The sequence below is a fragment of the Nerophis ophidion genome, linkage group LG13, assembly GCF_033978795.1.
Source record: "Nerophis ophidion isolate RoL-2023_Sa linkage group LG13, RoL_Noph_v1.0, whole genome shotgun sequence".
Classification (NCBI taxonomy): domain Eukaryota; kingdom Metazoa; phylum Chordata; class Actinopteri; order Syngnathiformes; family Syngnathidae; genus Nerophis; species Nerophis ophidion.
The window spans coordinates 34,425,552-34,440,856 of NC_084623.1; the positions used below are offsets into that span (position 1 = coordinate 34,425,552).

Below are 15,305 nucleotides of genomic sequence, written 5' to 3' on the forward strand. Positions count from 1 at the left end.
GAATGCGGCAGCACGACTTTTAACAGCGGCCAGGAAACGCCAGCATATAACCCGAATTCTTCAGAGTTTGCATTGGCTCCCTGTTCATTTTAGAATTGATTTTAAAACATTGCTGTTTGTTTTTAAATCTTTACATGGACTGGCACCTCAATATATCTCGGACCTCATCCAAATTTACATTCCTGCGCGCGCTCTGAGGTCCGAGAGCCAGTTCCAGCTCGTGGTGCCCAAGACCAGACTTAAGACCAGGGGAGACAGCGCCTTCTCTGTGGTCGGCCCTAAGCTCTGGAACACTCTGCCCCTCCATGTTCAAACTGCTTCCACAGTGGAGTGTTTTAAGTCTCGTCTTAAGACCCACTTTTATTCTTTGGCTTTTAACACTACGTGAGTTGTGGGGTCCTCTGTCCTCTGTTGTCCTCTGTGTTTTTTATACACTTTGATTTCTATTTTACTCTTTTAATTGATTTTACCCTTTAAAATAGTTTTTAATCATATTTGTTTTTATTGGTTTTATATTTATTTATTTTTTGTTTTTATTCAGTCATTGGTGGAGCATAATATATATATATATATATATATATATATATATATATATATATATATATATATATATATATATATTTTATTATTTATTTTATTTTATTTATTTATTTTACAATTGTTTCTAACATGGCTGTGCAGCACTTTGGAAATGTTATTGTTGTTTAAATGTGCTATATAAATAAAGTGGATTGGATTGGATTGTATTATAAAGGATTTTTGAATTGTTGCTATTTTTAGAATATTTAAAAAAAATCTCACGTTACCCTTGGCATACCTTCAAGTACCCCCAGGGGTACGCGTACCCCCATTTGAGAACCACTGGATTAGATTATACCAGCGTGAAGGAGACTAAAGGGTTTTATTTCATGTCTCGAGGGCTTTCTTTTTGAAAAAAACAAATTTTAGAAGGTTGTAAATATTTATTTTACGCCCCAACAATGAAAATATCATGATTTTAATAAATGATTCCCACTTTGCAGAAATGTATTTACCACGGTCAGAGGCGGAACCAATTAAGAGTGCTAACAAGGTTTTACTGTACTTTTATTTTTGCGCTTTTTCCACAAACTGGGACACAAAATATGTTTTTTTTTTGGCTTTAAAATAAATCCTGATGTGGACACAGATCTCTGTGGTGTGGTGTTTATGTAGCTAGCTTATAGAGAGCCACCATCAGATATTAGGTGGTTTATACACAGATGGGCCATTGTGGAGGATCAGGCCTATCAGCACCCACAGTGCTGTGGGCCCTTGTGGACGATCGAGCTTATCGGCACACACACTGCTAACACACTGATAATGACCCCAAAACACACGAGCGTTTGTTTGTATTTATTCAAACATTGAACAGCAAACCATAGATGGTAAAACAACAGCAGCCACATGTGAACTTGCAGCCGTACAGTTTTTTTTTTTCCGCATGAGTGATCCATGTATGGCAGTTATTAGAACTTTGTGTTGCTAAGAGTCAAAAACAACTGTACAACAGTAACATCTCATTCACGTGTTGCATAAAAAAGTATTTTTGGAAAAAATATCACTGTACAAATGCACAAGTCACCATCCAGCCAATATTTTCTTACAGTGATACTGCTTAAGTCGGTCCCATTTATGTCGAGCAAATCATCAAGTCCTGGTCCACCGTGTTTTTCGGATTACTGTTTTTGTTGACATGAAATGGAAAACCTGGAGTGGTCATTTTAATTGAAAACATTTTCTGTTTCTGTCGACACGTGTTGTAATACAGTACAGTGGTACCTCGGGATACCAGTTTCATTGGTTATGTTTCGGAGCTCTTCATTCAAAGCACTTGTATCTCAAATAAACGTCACCCATTCTAATGTATTTAAAATCAATGAGTTTAGAGCACAATTTTAACATGTAACATGCCTTTTAAAAATAAAAACAGGTGCCATGATTGGGTATAAAAGCAGCTTCCATGAAATGCTCAGTCATTCACAAACAAGGATGGGTTGAGGGTCACCACTTTGTGAACAAATACGTGAACAAATCGTCAAACAGTTTAAGAACAACATTTCTCAACGATCTATTGAAAGGAATTTAGGGATTTCTCCATCTACGTTCCGTAATATCATCAAAAGGTTCAGAGAAGCTGGAGAAATCACTGCACATAACATTGAATGCCCGTGACCTTGGATCCCGCAGGCGGTACTGCATCAAAAAGCGACATCACTGTGTAAAGGATATCACCACATGGGCTCAAAAACACTTCAGAAATCATATTCTGTTTGGGTTTTTGGGGTAAAAAAATGTCCTGATAGTGTTTAACAGTAGAATTAAAGTCATTAGGAAGCGGCTGACAGTAAGAATTAACAGAATGTAAAACAATATCTTTGTCTATGACGTCATTAAAAGTGGACGGGGCGACGTCATCCCGTTGGCGCCTCCTAATGACATGCCCCCTGATGACACGCCACTATCCACTTTTGATGACGTCATCAAAAAAGAAATTTTTTTACATTCTGTTAATTCTTACTGTCAACCACTTCCTAATGACTTTAACTCTACTTTTAAACACTATCAGGACATTTTTTTTTTACCCCAAAAACCCAAACCCAAATAGTTACTTTGCATGCAGTTCGCTTTCAAATTTCAAATTTTTTTAAGGCCAACGCGGACCCTAGTCAAAAAGTTTGTTCTAGGTGCAAAGCATAAAAGGGTGTGCACAATAAGCTTAAAAAATTAGACATGGATTACCACCGCAATAACAAAATGCACGCATGTCAACAAACATCTTTTATTATGTTTTTGACCGTTTCACTTATGTCGCGTCAGTCAGTCAGTCCGAGAGGCGTCAACATAAACTGGTGGGAAATTTATACACCATATTTTTATACCATATCTCGCAGTTTCTGGGTTTGGTAGGTTCAAGCTCATGTTCCAGTCAGGAAATAATAGCTTTTTGTGTTATATTTTATCGATCAGGTGATGATGAGGCGACAAAAAGATTGCATCCTTCTTTTGGCTCTAAACTTCCTGAGGTCAACCATCATAATAAACCTTTCTTAAAACCGTCTCTTAAAAAAGTAGAAATACAAGAACAAAGAGAACAATGCAGGCAGACGATACAACAACCTTAATCACAATGCTGAGGCAGAGGCAACCATGCTACCTTCCTGTTGGTCCTAAAACGTGCTGCAATCTGACTGAGATCACAGCTGCTGCTGACCTTCTACTTCTTCTGGAATGTCCTGGTTGATGCATCAGCGGATAAATGATCGAGAAAAATAGGTTAGTGCTTGGAACCTGCTAAGTAAAAACCAAGACAGCTCACCAACAGCATGAGCCTGTTGTAATACAAAAATAGATGATTTAAAAATAAATGTAAACATAGAAAAATATATATAGTCAATGATAAGTGTTGTACTCGGATGTTAGCTTGGTTAGGCGACAATGCTTTATATGCATGTTGGCATTTTTCCTTTTAAAAAGATGAACTTTTATTATGTGGTGGTTCTGATTAACGCAAAATATAATGAGGCATGTGAAGCGGTGTCACCATACAGAACATTTGTCATCAGGATTCATAGGGGAGCCTTTCCCACAATGGTAAACACGGGAAAACTCTTTGAATTGGGAAACGCTGCCGATCACTCTGCAAAGAGTGGAGAAAAAAAGGCATCATATTATTGTTTTCATACAACAAGTGTGTGATGATTTTACCTGTAGTGTTCTGGTGCATGTTTGTCGGTTAACAGTTGCAAGTATATTGACTGAGATCTTCTTTTCATACACCAGTTCTGAAATAAAGACATAAAAACCATATGATGAAACAAAAAAAAAGCAGTAAATATCGATGTTGGAATAATATGTTGTGTACGTAAGCTTGGTACCTGTGCAAAGGCGATGAAGAAGAGTTGTTCATGTGTATATTTGAGGCCTGGTAGGGGCTTCTCAGGGCCGTGCTCCCTCACCCACTTCTGGTACGCCTGCGCAGAGAGCCGGTGTGACGGTTTGAAAAGTAAGACCGAGTTAAAGTTTGAAGTCAGACATATAAAGTAGGAAAGATGTCTGGTAAAATGTTTATTTTTTTCTGTTAATCTTATTTTTTTGTGCAAAAAAATTATTATTGAACAATTTGTTTTCCAAGTATTTATCTTCATACTTGCATCTTATTAAAGGCCTACTGAAACCCACTACTACCGACCACGCAGTCTGATAGTTTATACATCAATGATGAAATATTAACATTGCAACACATGCCAATACGGCTTTTCTAGTTTACTAAATTGCAATTTTAAATTTCGCGCGAAGTATCCTGTTGAAAACGTCACGGTATGATGACGCGTGCGTTTGACGTCTCGGGTTGTAGCGGACATTTTTTTCCAGCCCGATCCAAGCTATAAGTAGTCTGCTTTAATCGCATGATTACACAGTATTCTGGACATCTGTGTTGCTGAATCTTTTGCAATTTGTTCAATTAATATTGGAGAAGTCAAAGTAGAAAGATGGAGGTGGGAAGCTTTTAGCCTTTAGCCACAAAAACACAGCCGGTGTTTCCTTGTTTAAAATTCCCGAAGGTGAAACTTTACTATGAAACAGAGCGGTCAAGCGAACATGGTTCCCGACCACATGTCAACCGGCAGGTTTCTGTGAGAAAATTGTGGTAATAAGTTGGCTCTTACCGTAGTTATGAGCGGAGCTTGCGTCCTCCTGCAGCTGCTGCGGACTATTACCTCCTCCCACCGGAGAAACTGGCGGTTAGGGCTGGGCGTATCGATACCAAGTATCGATAGTATTGATACTTGGTGAGTATCGGTATCATATCGATACCGGCGTGATGGTATCGATACTTCACCAAATTAAGCGAATCACTCCGATTTAAAAAAAAATGTGAGCGCAGCGCAGCGCTCCTCACCACTCCACCCTCCTCCTTCGTGATGGGTTGCGAACGAGATTTAAAAACACTTTAAAAGTTCATCTTCAAGCCAAAATAAAATAAAATAAATACAATTAACATGACGCTTGGTGCGTTCGCGCACACACATCAGTATAATTCGCTCCTAGGTTCACTCGGACACGCACACACACGCGTGCGTTTCCAGTGCGACTTAATGTCTTGGTTGTAAACTGTAAAGTATTTTATTGCACTAAAATAACGATAAGAATTTCTCAGTTCTTTTGTTTTGTGTTCATTTTTACAACTGTTTAATAACTAGTGTTTTCTTTTTTACTTAAGTTCTTGTGTGTTGTGAGGCGACTAGCCAAGTTCAGTATTTGTTTTCACCGTATTTGCACTATTTACTTTATTGTAATTGATATTATTACTTTTTTATTTGAATTTCTCAGTTCTTTTGTTTTGTGTTCATGTTTACAACTTTGTTCAATAACTAGAGTTTTGTTATTTACCTTAAGTGTTTGTGTGTTTTGAGTTACAAGCCAGGTTCAGTAGTTGTTTGCACCTTATTTGCATTACTTTATTGCCATTGATATTACTTTTGTAATAAATATTTTATTTTTTGATTTAAATCATTGTCCTGTGTTGTATTATTGTCATAATCAATTAATAAAGGCAAAAGTACAAATTTGTTTTTCAAAAGTATCGATACGCCGAAGTCCCCCCCCATCAGAAGACGACACTTCCGGTATCGTTATCGGTATCGGCGATACTGGCTGGTATCAGATCGGATCGGTATCGATACCCAAATTTGCGGTTATTGCCCACCCCTACTGGCGGTCACCACACCCGTGGCCACACCCCTCCGACTTTCAAGTACTTTATAATCTCACTAAAACACTAGTAACACAATAAGCAGATAAAGGATTTTCCAGAATTATCCTAGTAAATGTGTCTAATTACATCTGAATCGCTCCCACTGTCCTCGCCTTTTTTTTTTTTTGTAGCTTTTTTTTTCTTCTAGTCCTTCACTCTCAATATCCTCATTCACGAATCTTTCATTTTCGCTCAAATTAATGGGGAATTTGTCGCTTTCTCGGTCCGAATCGCTCTAGCTGCTGGTGGCTATGATTGTAAACAATGTGAGGAGCTCTACAACCAGTGACGTCACGCGCACATCGTCTGCTACTTCCGGTAAAGGCAAGGATTTTTATTAGCAACCAAAAGTTGCGAACTTTATCGTGGATGTTCTCTACTAAATCCTTTCAGCAGAAATATGGCAATATTGAGAAATGATCAAGTATGACACATAGAATGGACCTGCTATCCCTGTTTGAATAAGAAAATCTCATTTCAGTAGGCCTTTAAAGTATACTTTTTCAAAGCATTAAAATGTAACAAGAACAGCAAGGGCTAGCTTTTGTTAACAGAAGACATTTGTTTAACAATTTTGTATATTTTTCCCAATTGCAAAGTTTATGTAATGCATTTTTCTAACCAGCCCAAATAAAATGATCAGTGTTTACGGCGGTCGCTTATAAATAAATATACCTTCAAATATACATTTGATGACAGCCAATGCTAGCTATCCAAATGGCTATTTTTTTTTTTTTTTTCATAAGCCTGTATTTATAATGTTCAACATTTAAAAACAAGCAAAGAAGCAATAATAATCAAATAAAGTACAAAAGCAGTACAATACAGCGCTAGGATGTTGTGAACACCAAATAACTATTATGAGCTAACACATTCTGAAAATGTAAAAATCATAATGTTGAATTTTTTTTTTTTACACTTACATGGATTGTAGCTGAGATAGGCGCCAGTGCCCCCCGCGACCCCAAAAGGGAATAAGCGGTAGAAAATGGATGGATGGATGTTGCGGTTAATAGTACTCTATCTGTATTAAGGGCGGCATAGCTCGGTTGGTAGAGCGGCCGTGCCAGCAACTTGAGGGTTGCAGGTTCGATTCCCGCTTCCGTCATCCTAGTCACTGCCGTTGTGTCCTTGAGCAAGACACTTAACCCACCTGCTCCCAGTGCCACCCACACTGGTTTAAATGTAACTTAGATATTGGGTTTCACTATGTAAAGCGCTTTGAGTCACTAGAGAAAAGCGCTGTATAAATATAATCGCTATTTATACTTTATGAATAAATTATGTGATAATGTTCATCAGTCATTGGTGTTAATTTTCAATCTGTCAAGATACAAGAAAAATATCAAAATCAAATTACAGGATGTTATTTATTTAGTTTATTTTGTACATACTGTATGTTGTACCTACAAACAATTGTTATTGCGGACACATTTAGAACAGCTGGTTATTTCATTCAAAATTTCAGGTACATTTTTATACTTAGCCAACTCATCCCGTATAAAACCTGTTTGCTGGCCTGATCCGGTCCTCGGGCCAGAAGTTGGCACCTCTGACCTAAAGCTAATGCGTTTACATGTGTTACGTACGTAGGAGAAGCAGCGAGCCCCTTTAAACGGGGATAGCAGATCCATTCTGTGTCATACTTGATCATTTTGCGATATTGCCATATTTTTGCTGAAAGGATTTAGTAGAGAACATCCACAATAAAGTTCTCAACTTTTGGTGCTGATAAAAAAGCCTTGCCTTTACCAGAAAGTCGCAGACGATGACGTCACAAGGGTGAGGGCTCCTCACGTCCTCACATTGTTTATAATGTGAGCCTCCAGCAGCAAGAGCTATTCGGACCGAGAAAACAACAATTTCCCCATTGATTTGAGCGAGGATGAAAGATTCGTGGATGATGATAGTGATAGCGAAGGACTAGAAAAAACAAAAAAGTAAAAAAAAAAAAGGCGATTGCATTGGGACAGATTCAGATGTTTTTAGACACATTTACTAGGATAATTCTGGGAAATCCCTTATCTTTCTATTGTGCTGCGAGTGTTTTAGTGAGATTAAATAGTACCTGATAGTCGGAAGGGGTGTATCCACGGGTGTCTTGAGGCCAGTGTCTGAGGGAAGTCGACGGCAGCTGCATGGACGGCGCAAGCTCAGCTGATCTCCGGTAAGAGGCGACTTTTTCCCACAATTTTCTCACCGAAACCTGCCGGTTGACAAGTGGTCGGGAACCATGTTCACTTGACCGCTCTGATCCATAGTAAAGCTTCACCTCTGGGAATTTTAAACAAAGAATCACCGTGTGTTTGTGTGGCTAAAGGCTAAAGCTTCCCACCTCCATCTTTCTACTTTGAATTCTCCATTATTAATTGAACAAATTGCAAAAGATTCAGCAACACAGATGTCCAGAATACTGTGTAATTGCACGATGAAAAGAAATGACTTTTAGCCGCAAATGGTGCTGCGCTAATATGTCCCCTGCAACCCGGGACGTCACAAACACGCGTCATCATTTCGCGACGTTTTCAACAAGAAACTCCACGGGAAATTTAAAATTGCAATTTAGTAAACTAAACCGGCTGTATTGGGATGTGTTGCAATGTTAATATTTCATCGGCAGTGGGTAGAGCGGCCATGCCAGAAACCTGAGGGTTGCAGGTTCGCTTCCCACCTATTGACACTCAAATCGCTGCCGTTGTGTCCGTGGGCAGGACACTTCACCCTTGCCCCCGGTGCCGCTCACACTGGTGAATGAATGATGAATGAATGATTGGTGGTGGTCGGAGGGGCCGTAGGCGCAAACTGGCAGCCACGCTTCCGTCAGTCTACCCCAGGGCAGCTGTGGCTACACATGTAGCTTACCACCACCAGGTGTGAATGAATGATGGGTTCCCACTTCTCTGTGAGCGCTTTGAGTATCTAACAATAGAAAAGCGCGATATAAATCTAATCCATTATTATTATTATTATTATTATTATCATTGATATATAAACTATCAGACTGCGTGGTCGGTAGTAGTGGGTTTCAGTAGGCCTTTAAATTCTGGCTGTGGTCAAAGAGTGTAAAATCATTTTTGTGTAGTCATGCCTAAAATCCACAAATGTTGCATGGAGGCGGCTGGACTCTGATTTTTTGTTGAAGACGTTTCACCATAAAGGCGAATTAAAGAAAAAGGTATTCAACAAACAAGAATTGTCCAGTTCCGTTCATCCTCTGTGGATAGTATGAAACGTGTGTCACATTCACACAAATGGGGTTGCCAAACCCGCCAATAAAGTGTTCCTTATTTATTTTTCAGGGATTTTATTATTTTATTTTTATTTTTATTTATTTTCAAGGTTTATTCAGGTGTACTGGAGAGGAGGCTACGCCGGATAGTCGAACCTCAGATTCAGGAGGAACAGTGTGGTTTTCGTCCTGGTCGTGGGACTGCGGACCAGCTCTATACTCTCGGCAGGGTCCTTGAGGGTGCATGGGAGTTTGCCCAACCAGTCTACATGTGCTTTGTGGACTTGGAGAAGGCATTCGACCGTGTCCCTCGGGTAGTCCTGTGGGGAGTGCTCAGAGAGTATGGGGTATTGGACTGTCTTATTGTGGCAGTCCGCTCCCTGTACGATCAGTGTCAGAGCTTGGTCCGCATTGCTGGCAGTAAGTCGGACACGTTTCCAGTGAGGGTTGGACTCCGCCAAGGCTGCCCTTTGTCACCGATTCTGTTCATAACTTTTATGGACAAAATTTCTAGGCGCAGTCAAGGCGTAGAGGGGTTCCGGTTTGGTGGCCGCGGGATTAGGTCTCTGCTTTTTGCAGATGATGTGGTCCTGACGGCTTCATCTGGCCAGGATCTTCAGCTCTTACTGGATCGGTTGGCAGCCGAGTGTGAAGCGGCCGGAATGAGAATCAGCACCTCCAAATCCGAGTCTATGGTTCTCTCCCGGAAAAGGGTGGAGTGCCATCTCCGGGTTGGGGAGGAGACCCTGCCCGAAGTGGAGGAGTTCAAGTACCTAGGAGTCTTGTTGGGGAAGAGCGGATCGTGAGATCGACAGGCGGATCGGTGCGGCATCTTCTGTAATGTGGACGTTGTATCGATCCGTTGTGGTGAAGAAGGAGCTGAGCCGGAAGGCAAAGCTCTCAATTTACCGGTCGATCTACGTTCCCATCCTCACCTATGGTCATGAGCTTTGGGTCATGACCGAAAGGATAAGATCACGGGTACAAGCGGACGAAATGAGTTTCCTCCGCCGTGTGGCGGGGCTCTCCTTTAGAGATAGGGTGAGAAGCTCTGTCATCCAGGAGGAACTCAAAGTAAAGCCGCTGCTCCTCCACATCGAGAGGAGCCAGATGAGGTGGTTCGGGCATCTGGTCAGGATGCCACCCGAACGCCTCCCGAGCGAGGTGTTTAGGGCACATCCAACCGGTAAGAGGCCACGGGGAAGACCCAGGACACGTTGGGAAGACTATGTCTCCCGGCTGGCCTGGGAACGCCTCGGGATCCCCCGGGAAGAGCTAGACAAAGTGGCTGGGGAGAGGGAAGTCTGGGCTTCCCTGCTTAGGCTGCTACCCCCGCGACCCGACCTCGGATAAGCGGAAGAAGATGGATGGATGGATGGATGGATGGAGTTGGCAACCCCAGAATCGACCATGAAAATCATTTGTCGAAGTCAGCCCTTATATTTTTGTAGAAATAGCTCTCGCTGCAAGTGGTGCACAGTGACAGGCAGAACACAACCATGTTCTTCCACTAGATGGCGGAAGCACATAATTCACCTGTGTATTCAACCACCTGTAGATAAGCATACAACAAAATAAGTCAATACATTTGACCTTGGGGTGTTTCACCCGCATTCTGTTTTTGCACTTTTTGTGCCTATAACAGTGGTTCTTAACCTTGTTGGCGGTACCGAACCCCACCAGTTTCATATGCGCATTCACCGAACCCTTCTTTAGTGAAAAATACAATTTAATTTTTTTTTTTCAAATTCAAGACATCTTTTTTTCAAATTCAAGACATCTTCTTCCGCTTATCCGAGGTCGGGTCGCGGGGGCAACAGCCTAAGCAATGAAACCCAGACTTCCCTCTCCCCAGCCACTTCGTTTAGCTCTTCCCGGGGGATCCCGAGGCGTTCCCAGGACAGCCGGGAGACATAGTCTTCCCAACGTGTCCTGGGTCTTCCCCGTGGCCTCCTACCGGTTGGACGTGCCCTAAACACCTCCCTAGGGGGGCGTTCGGGTGGCATCCTGACCAGATGCCCGGACAACCTCATCTGGCTCCTCTCGATGTGGAGGAGCAGCGGCTTTACTTTGAGTTCCTCCCGGATGGCAGAGCTTCTCACCCTATCTCTAAGGGAGAGCCCCGCCACACGGCGGAGGAAACTCATTTCGGCCGCTTGTACCCGTGATCTTATCCTTTCGGTCATGACCCAAAGCTCATGACCATAGGTGAGGATGGGAACGTAGATCGACCGGTAAATTGAGAGCTTTGCCTTCCGGCTCAGCTCCTTCTTCACCACAACGGATCGGTACAACGTCCGCATTACTGAAGACGCCGCACTGATCTCACGATCCACTCTTCCCTCACTCGTGAACAAGACTCCTAGGTACTTGAACTCCTCCACTTGGGGCAGGGTCTCCTCCCCAACCCGGAGATGGCATTCCACCCTTTTCCGGGTGAGAACCATGGACTCGAACTTGGAGGTGCTGATTCTCACAAATTCAAGACAGAGTTACCGTACTTTTCGGACTATAAGTCAAGGTTTTTTTCATAGTTTGGCCGTGGGTGCCACTTATACTCCGGACCGACTTATAGTCCGAAAAATACGGTAGATGTTTTTGGTAACACTTTAGTATGGGGAACATTTTCTAAATAACATGTTGCGATCCGTGACTCGGATCGCAACATGTTGTCTATTTTTCCATCTTTGTTTCATTCTCTTTCTGAACCACTTACCCCCTGTTTATTCCGTCACCATGGTACTCATCAGTCCACCTGCTACAACCGGTCCACACACACCTGTTTGTCTAATCACCCTCCTATTTAAGCCAGCCTCTTTGTTCATTTCTTTCTGGGTTCATAGTTTGCTCTCACGCAACTATACGTCTGTTTTGATCGTATGCTTTCACGCAATTCCTACTATTTTTGCGAGCTCTCACGCTACGCACCTCGTTATTAGCTCACATGCTAAATGTTTTATTTACTCCTTTTTGTGTGCCTACGCGCCAGTTTAATTTCCTATTTTGTATCTCCTGGTTCTCATACTAGTGTCTTTGGTTTGCTTTTTGTTAGCTCCAGTGTTTTTGTTATAGCTCTCCTTCTGTTAATTAGAATAAATTGGTTAAATCTTACCTTTGTTGTGTTCTTCGTTTTGACGCATCAACGAGGGAATCGAACCCGGCACCACAATGCCGAACAGGCGTAACATAACAAAGACTTAATTTAGAGTTTTTTGGACACCAGGGGAACATATTCTAAGTAGGGCTGCAACTAACAACTAATTTGATAATCGATTAATCTGTCGATTATTACTTTGATTAATCGATTAGTAATCGGATAAAGGAGACAAACTACATTTCGATCCTTTCCAGTATTTTATTGAAAAACAGCATACTGGCACCATACTTATTTGGATTATTGTTTCTCAGCTGTTCGTAAATGTTGAAGTTTATAAATAAAGGTTTATTTACAAAAAAATATATATATATATATATATTTATATATATTTTTTAAATAAATAAAAAAATAGCCTCTGTGCATGCGCATAGCATAGATCCAAAGAATCGATGACTAAATTATTTGCCAACTATTTTAATAATCGATTTTAATCTATTTAATCGATTAGTTGTTGCAGCCCTAATTCTAAGTAACAAAGACTTAATTTAGAGTTATTTGGTTAGGGTTAGGGTTATTGGGTTAGGGTTAGAGGGTTAGGGCCAGGATTACAGAGTTAGGGTTATAATAAGACCATGCCGAATTAATACGTACTTAATAATGACTAGTTAAGAGCCAATATGTTACTAGTTTGCACGTTAATAAGTAACTAATTAATGTGGAATATGTTCCCCATACTAAAGTGTTACCATGTTTTTTTTTACTGGTGCACAAAATGAACCGTGCATGAACATCACCTTGTTCAAAGAACAAAACCAACACAGTGCATAAACTCACAACAAATTACTTCTGCTGTTGCCGTATGCGTAATACGCCGATAGGAAGAAGTTTTTATCTACACGATGAGTCGGGTGTGTCTTGACCTCCGCCGAACCCCTAGGGTTCCATCAAACCCAGGTTAAGAACCACTGGCCTATAACATAAACATCTTGGATTTTTTTGGACTTTTCAGTTCAGTACTTGTTAGATCTGGCCTTGGAGTAAACTGAAAGAGGCCTTGTTTGAACCGATTATGCCCGTAATTTCATTGTTTATTTTATAAAACCGATGATAGTAACTACAAGTACTCACATAGTATGACAGTTTGAGTCCTCCCATGTCTGCTATGTTCTCCCCCAGTGTCAGGCGGCCATTCACCTAGAGGCATAAAAAGAAAAAAATGTCAGTTTTATTCAAAATACTTGCATCTAAATGGAATATGGGTTGGAATAATAAATCGTCTTTCCCTGTCACAACATGCAAACAACACTAAGGGAGGGAGGAATGCTCATTCCCATACTGAATACTTTGCATAATCAGGAGGGACTAGGGATTCTGCACACACAAACTCAAAAATTGCTACATTTTGGGACGGTGTGGCTCAGATGATAGAGCAGCCGTGCCAGCAACTTGAAAGTTCGAGATTGTATAAGTTTCTGCCATCCTCGCCGTTGTGTCCTCGGACGAGACTAATTGTTGGATATGAATTTGAACTATAACCAACCATGCATCAAATTAGCTCTTGTCTCAAAGTAGGTGTACTGTCACGACCTGTCACATCACGCCGTGACTTATTTTGAAGTTTTTGGTGTGGGGAGGTTGCCCTCCAGTGGGATCCTCAGACCACCACATACTGTCATGAGAGCCCGGATCAGGGTTACAACACTGTTTTATTTGCATACAATCGTGCAGGTGTTTTGCTTTCCAGCAAAATGTCTGTCTGCGTCTTGTCTCTCTCGTTCCCAATCCAACTCCAACAATGTGTCTCCTCCCGGTTGCTGCTAATAAAGCCGGCAGGTGATTAGATAACAAGGCCCACCTGGGCCATCTACGCACCTGTCGATGGCTTTGAGGCCGGTCCTTGCACACCCCGTTCCGCGGCAGGCCCGCAGGCCACGTCCCCTTCCACATGGTGTTTTCCTGTGTGTAGTGTTTTAGTTCTTGTCTTGCGCTCCAATTTTTGGTGGCTTTTCCTGTAGCAGTTTCATGTCTTCCTTGAACGCCATTCCCCGCACTTGCATTGTTTTCGCAATCAAGAATTTTTAAGTTGTGCGGATGCTAACTTTCTTTGTGGGGACATTGTTGATTGTTATATCATGTACGGATGTACTTCGTGGACGACGTCTGCTCCACACGCTGTAAGTCTTTGCTGTCGTCCAGCATTCTGTTTTTCTTTACTTTGCAGACAGTTCAGTTTTAGTTTCGTTCTGCATAGCCATCTCTGAGCTTCAATGGCTTTTCTTAACGGCACTCGCCTTTTGTTTATTTTTGGTTTAAGCATTAGTTACCTTTTTACCTGCACACTGCCTCCCACTGTTGTTCGCATATTATGATCACAACAAAAATCTACAAAGCAATTAGCTGCCCACTGCCACCTACTGATATGGAAAAGTATTACATGGTTACGTTGCCGAGCTCTAGACCGTAAAGACACTCAACAATGGCACATTATTTGCGGATTATAATTACTGCTTTGCAAAAAATATTTTTAACCCAAATAGGTGAAATTACATAATCTCCCACGGCACACTAGACTGTATTTCACGGCACACAGTGGTTCACAGTGGTTGAAAAGCACTGCCCTCGAGAGCTGCCAAAAAATATCTGTTTCTCAGCAGTGGTCCGTATGGGCCGCAACGGTACTCAGTTTTTCCCACCACCAAACAGAACAAGTCTAGAGCTGAGGTTCTCCAACTTTTTTCACCAAGTACTACCTCAGAAAACACTTGGCTCTCTAAGTACCACCATAATGACCAACATTGAAATACAGTCCAAGTATTCATTAAAAATAAGGCAGAGGTTTTGTTTAACAAGTATTTTGAGAATCATTGGTCAAGAGCTAAATACATTTCTTAAGCGCACAAATTATGACCAAAGTGGTGAAGCAGCATCACTAACCATACACTACATTTTTTTGTTTTCCAGACACATTAGGTATATTTGCACAAAGCATTGGATTGGTATCGCAGATAGCAAAATTTGACTCGGTATCTAATCAGAAAGCAAATCAGTGGTATCGCACATCACTAGTTGGAGGAGCTGTAGGCGCAAAGTCAATGTACAGCTGTGGCTACAAATTTGTGAATGTGGAGTGAATGAAAAGCACTATTTAAATGTAATCCATTCATTTTTTCCCCCTAAGAAAATCCGCACACAGAACAAGAAAA

The 15,305-nt window shown here is 41.4% G+C and overlaps 1 protein-coding gene across 1 annotated transcript in view; it reads right to left on the reverse strand.

Annotated features, from left to right (window-relative positions):
• Nucleotides 1–1,359: 1,359 nt before the first annotated feature.
• Nucleotides 1,360–15,305, reverse strand: part of LOC133564483 (endothelin-converting enzyme-like 1) — a 203,421-nt gene continuing 189,475 nt past the window's right edge. Inside the window, exons 16-19 of the mRNA XM_061918832.1 lie at nucleotides 13,231–13,296; nucleotides 3,897–3,992; nucleotides 3,727–3,803; nucleotides 1,360–3,658 (exon numbers count right to left, since the gene is read on the reverse strand). Coding sequence (XP_061774816.1) covers nucleotides 3,559–3,658; nucleotides 3,727–3,803; nucleotides 3,897–3,992; nucleotides 13,231–13,296 — 339 coding nt within the window. The 3' untranslated portion in view covers nucleotides 1,360–3,558. The remainder of the gene's footprint in view (nucleotides 3,659–3,726; nucleotides 3,804–3,896; nucleotides 3,993–13,230; nucleotides 13,297–15,305) is intronic.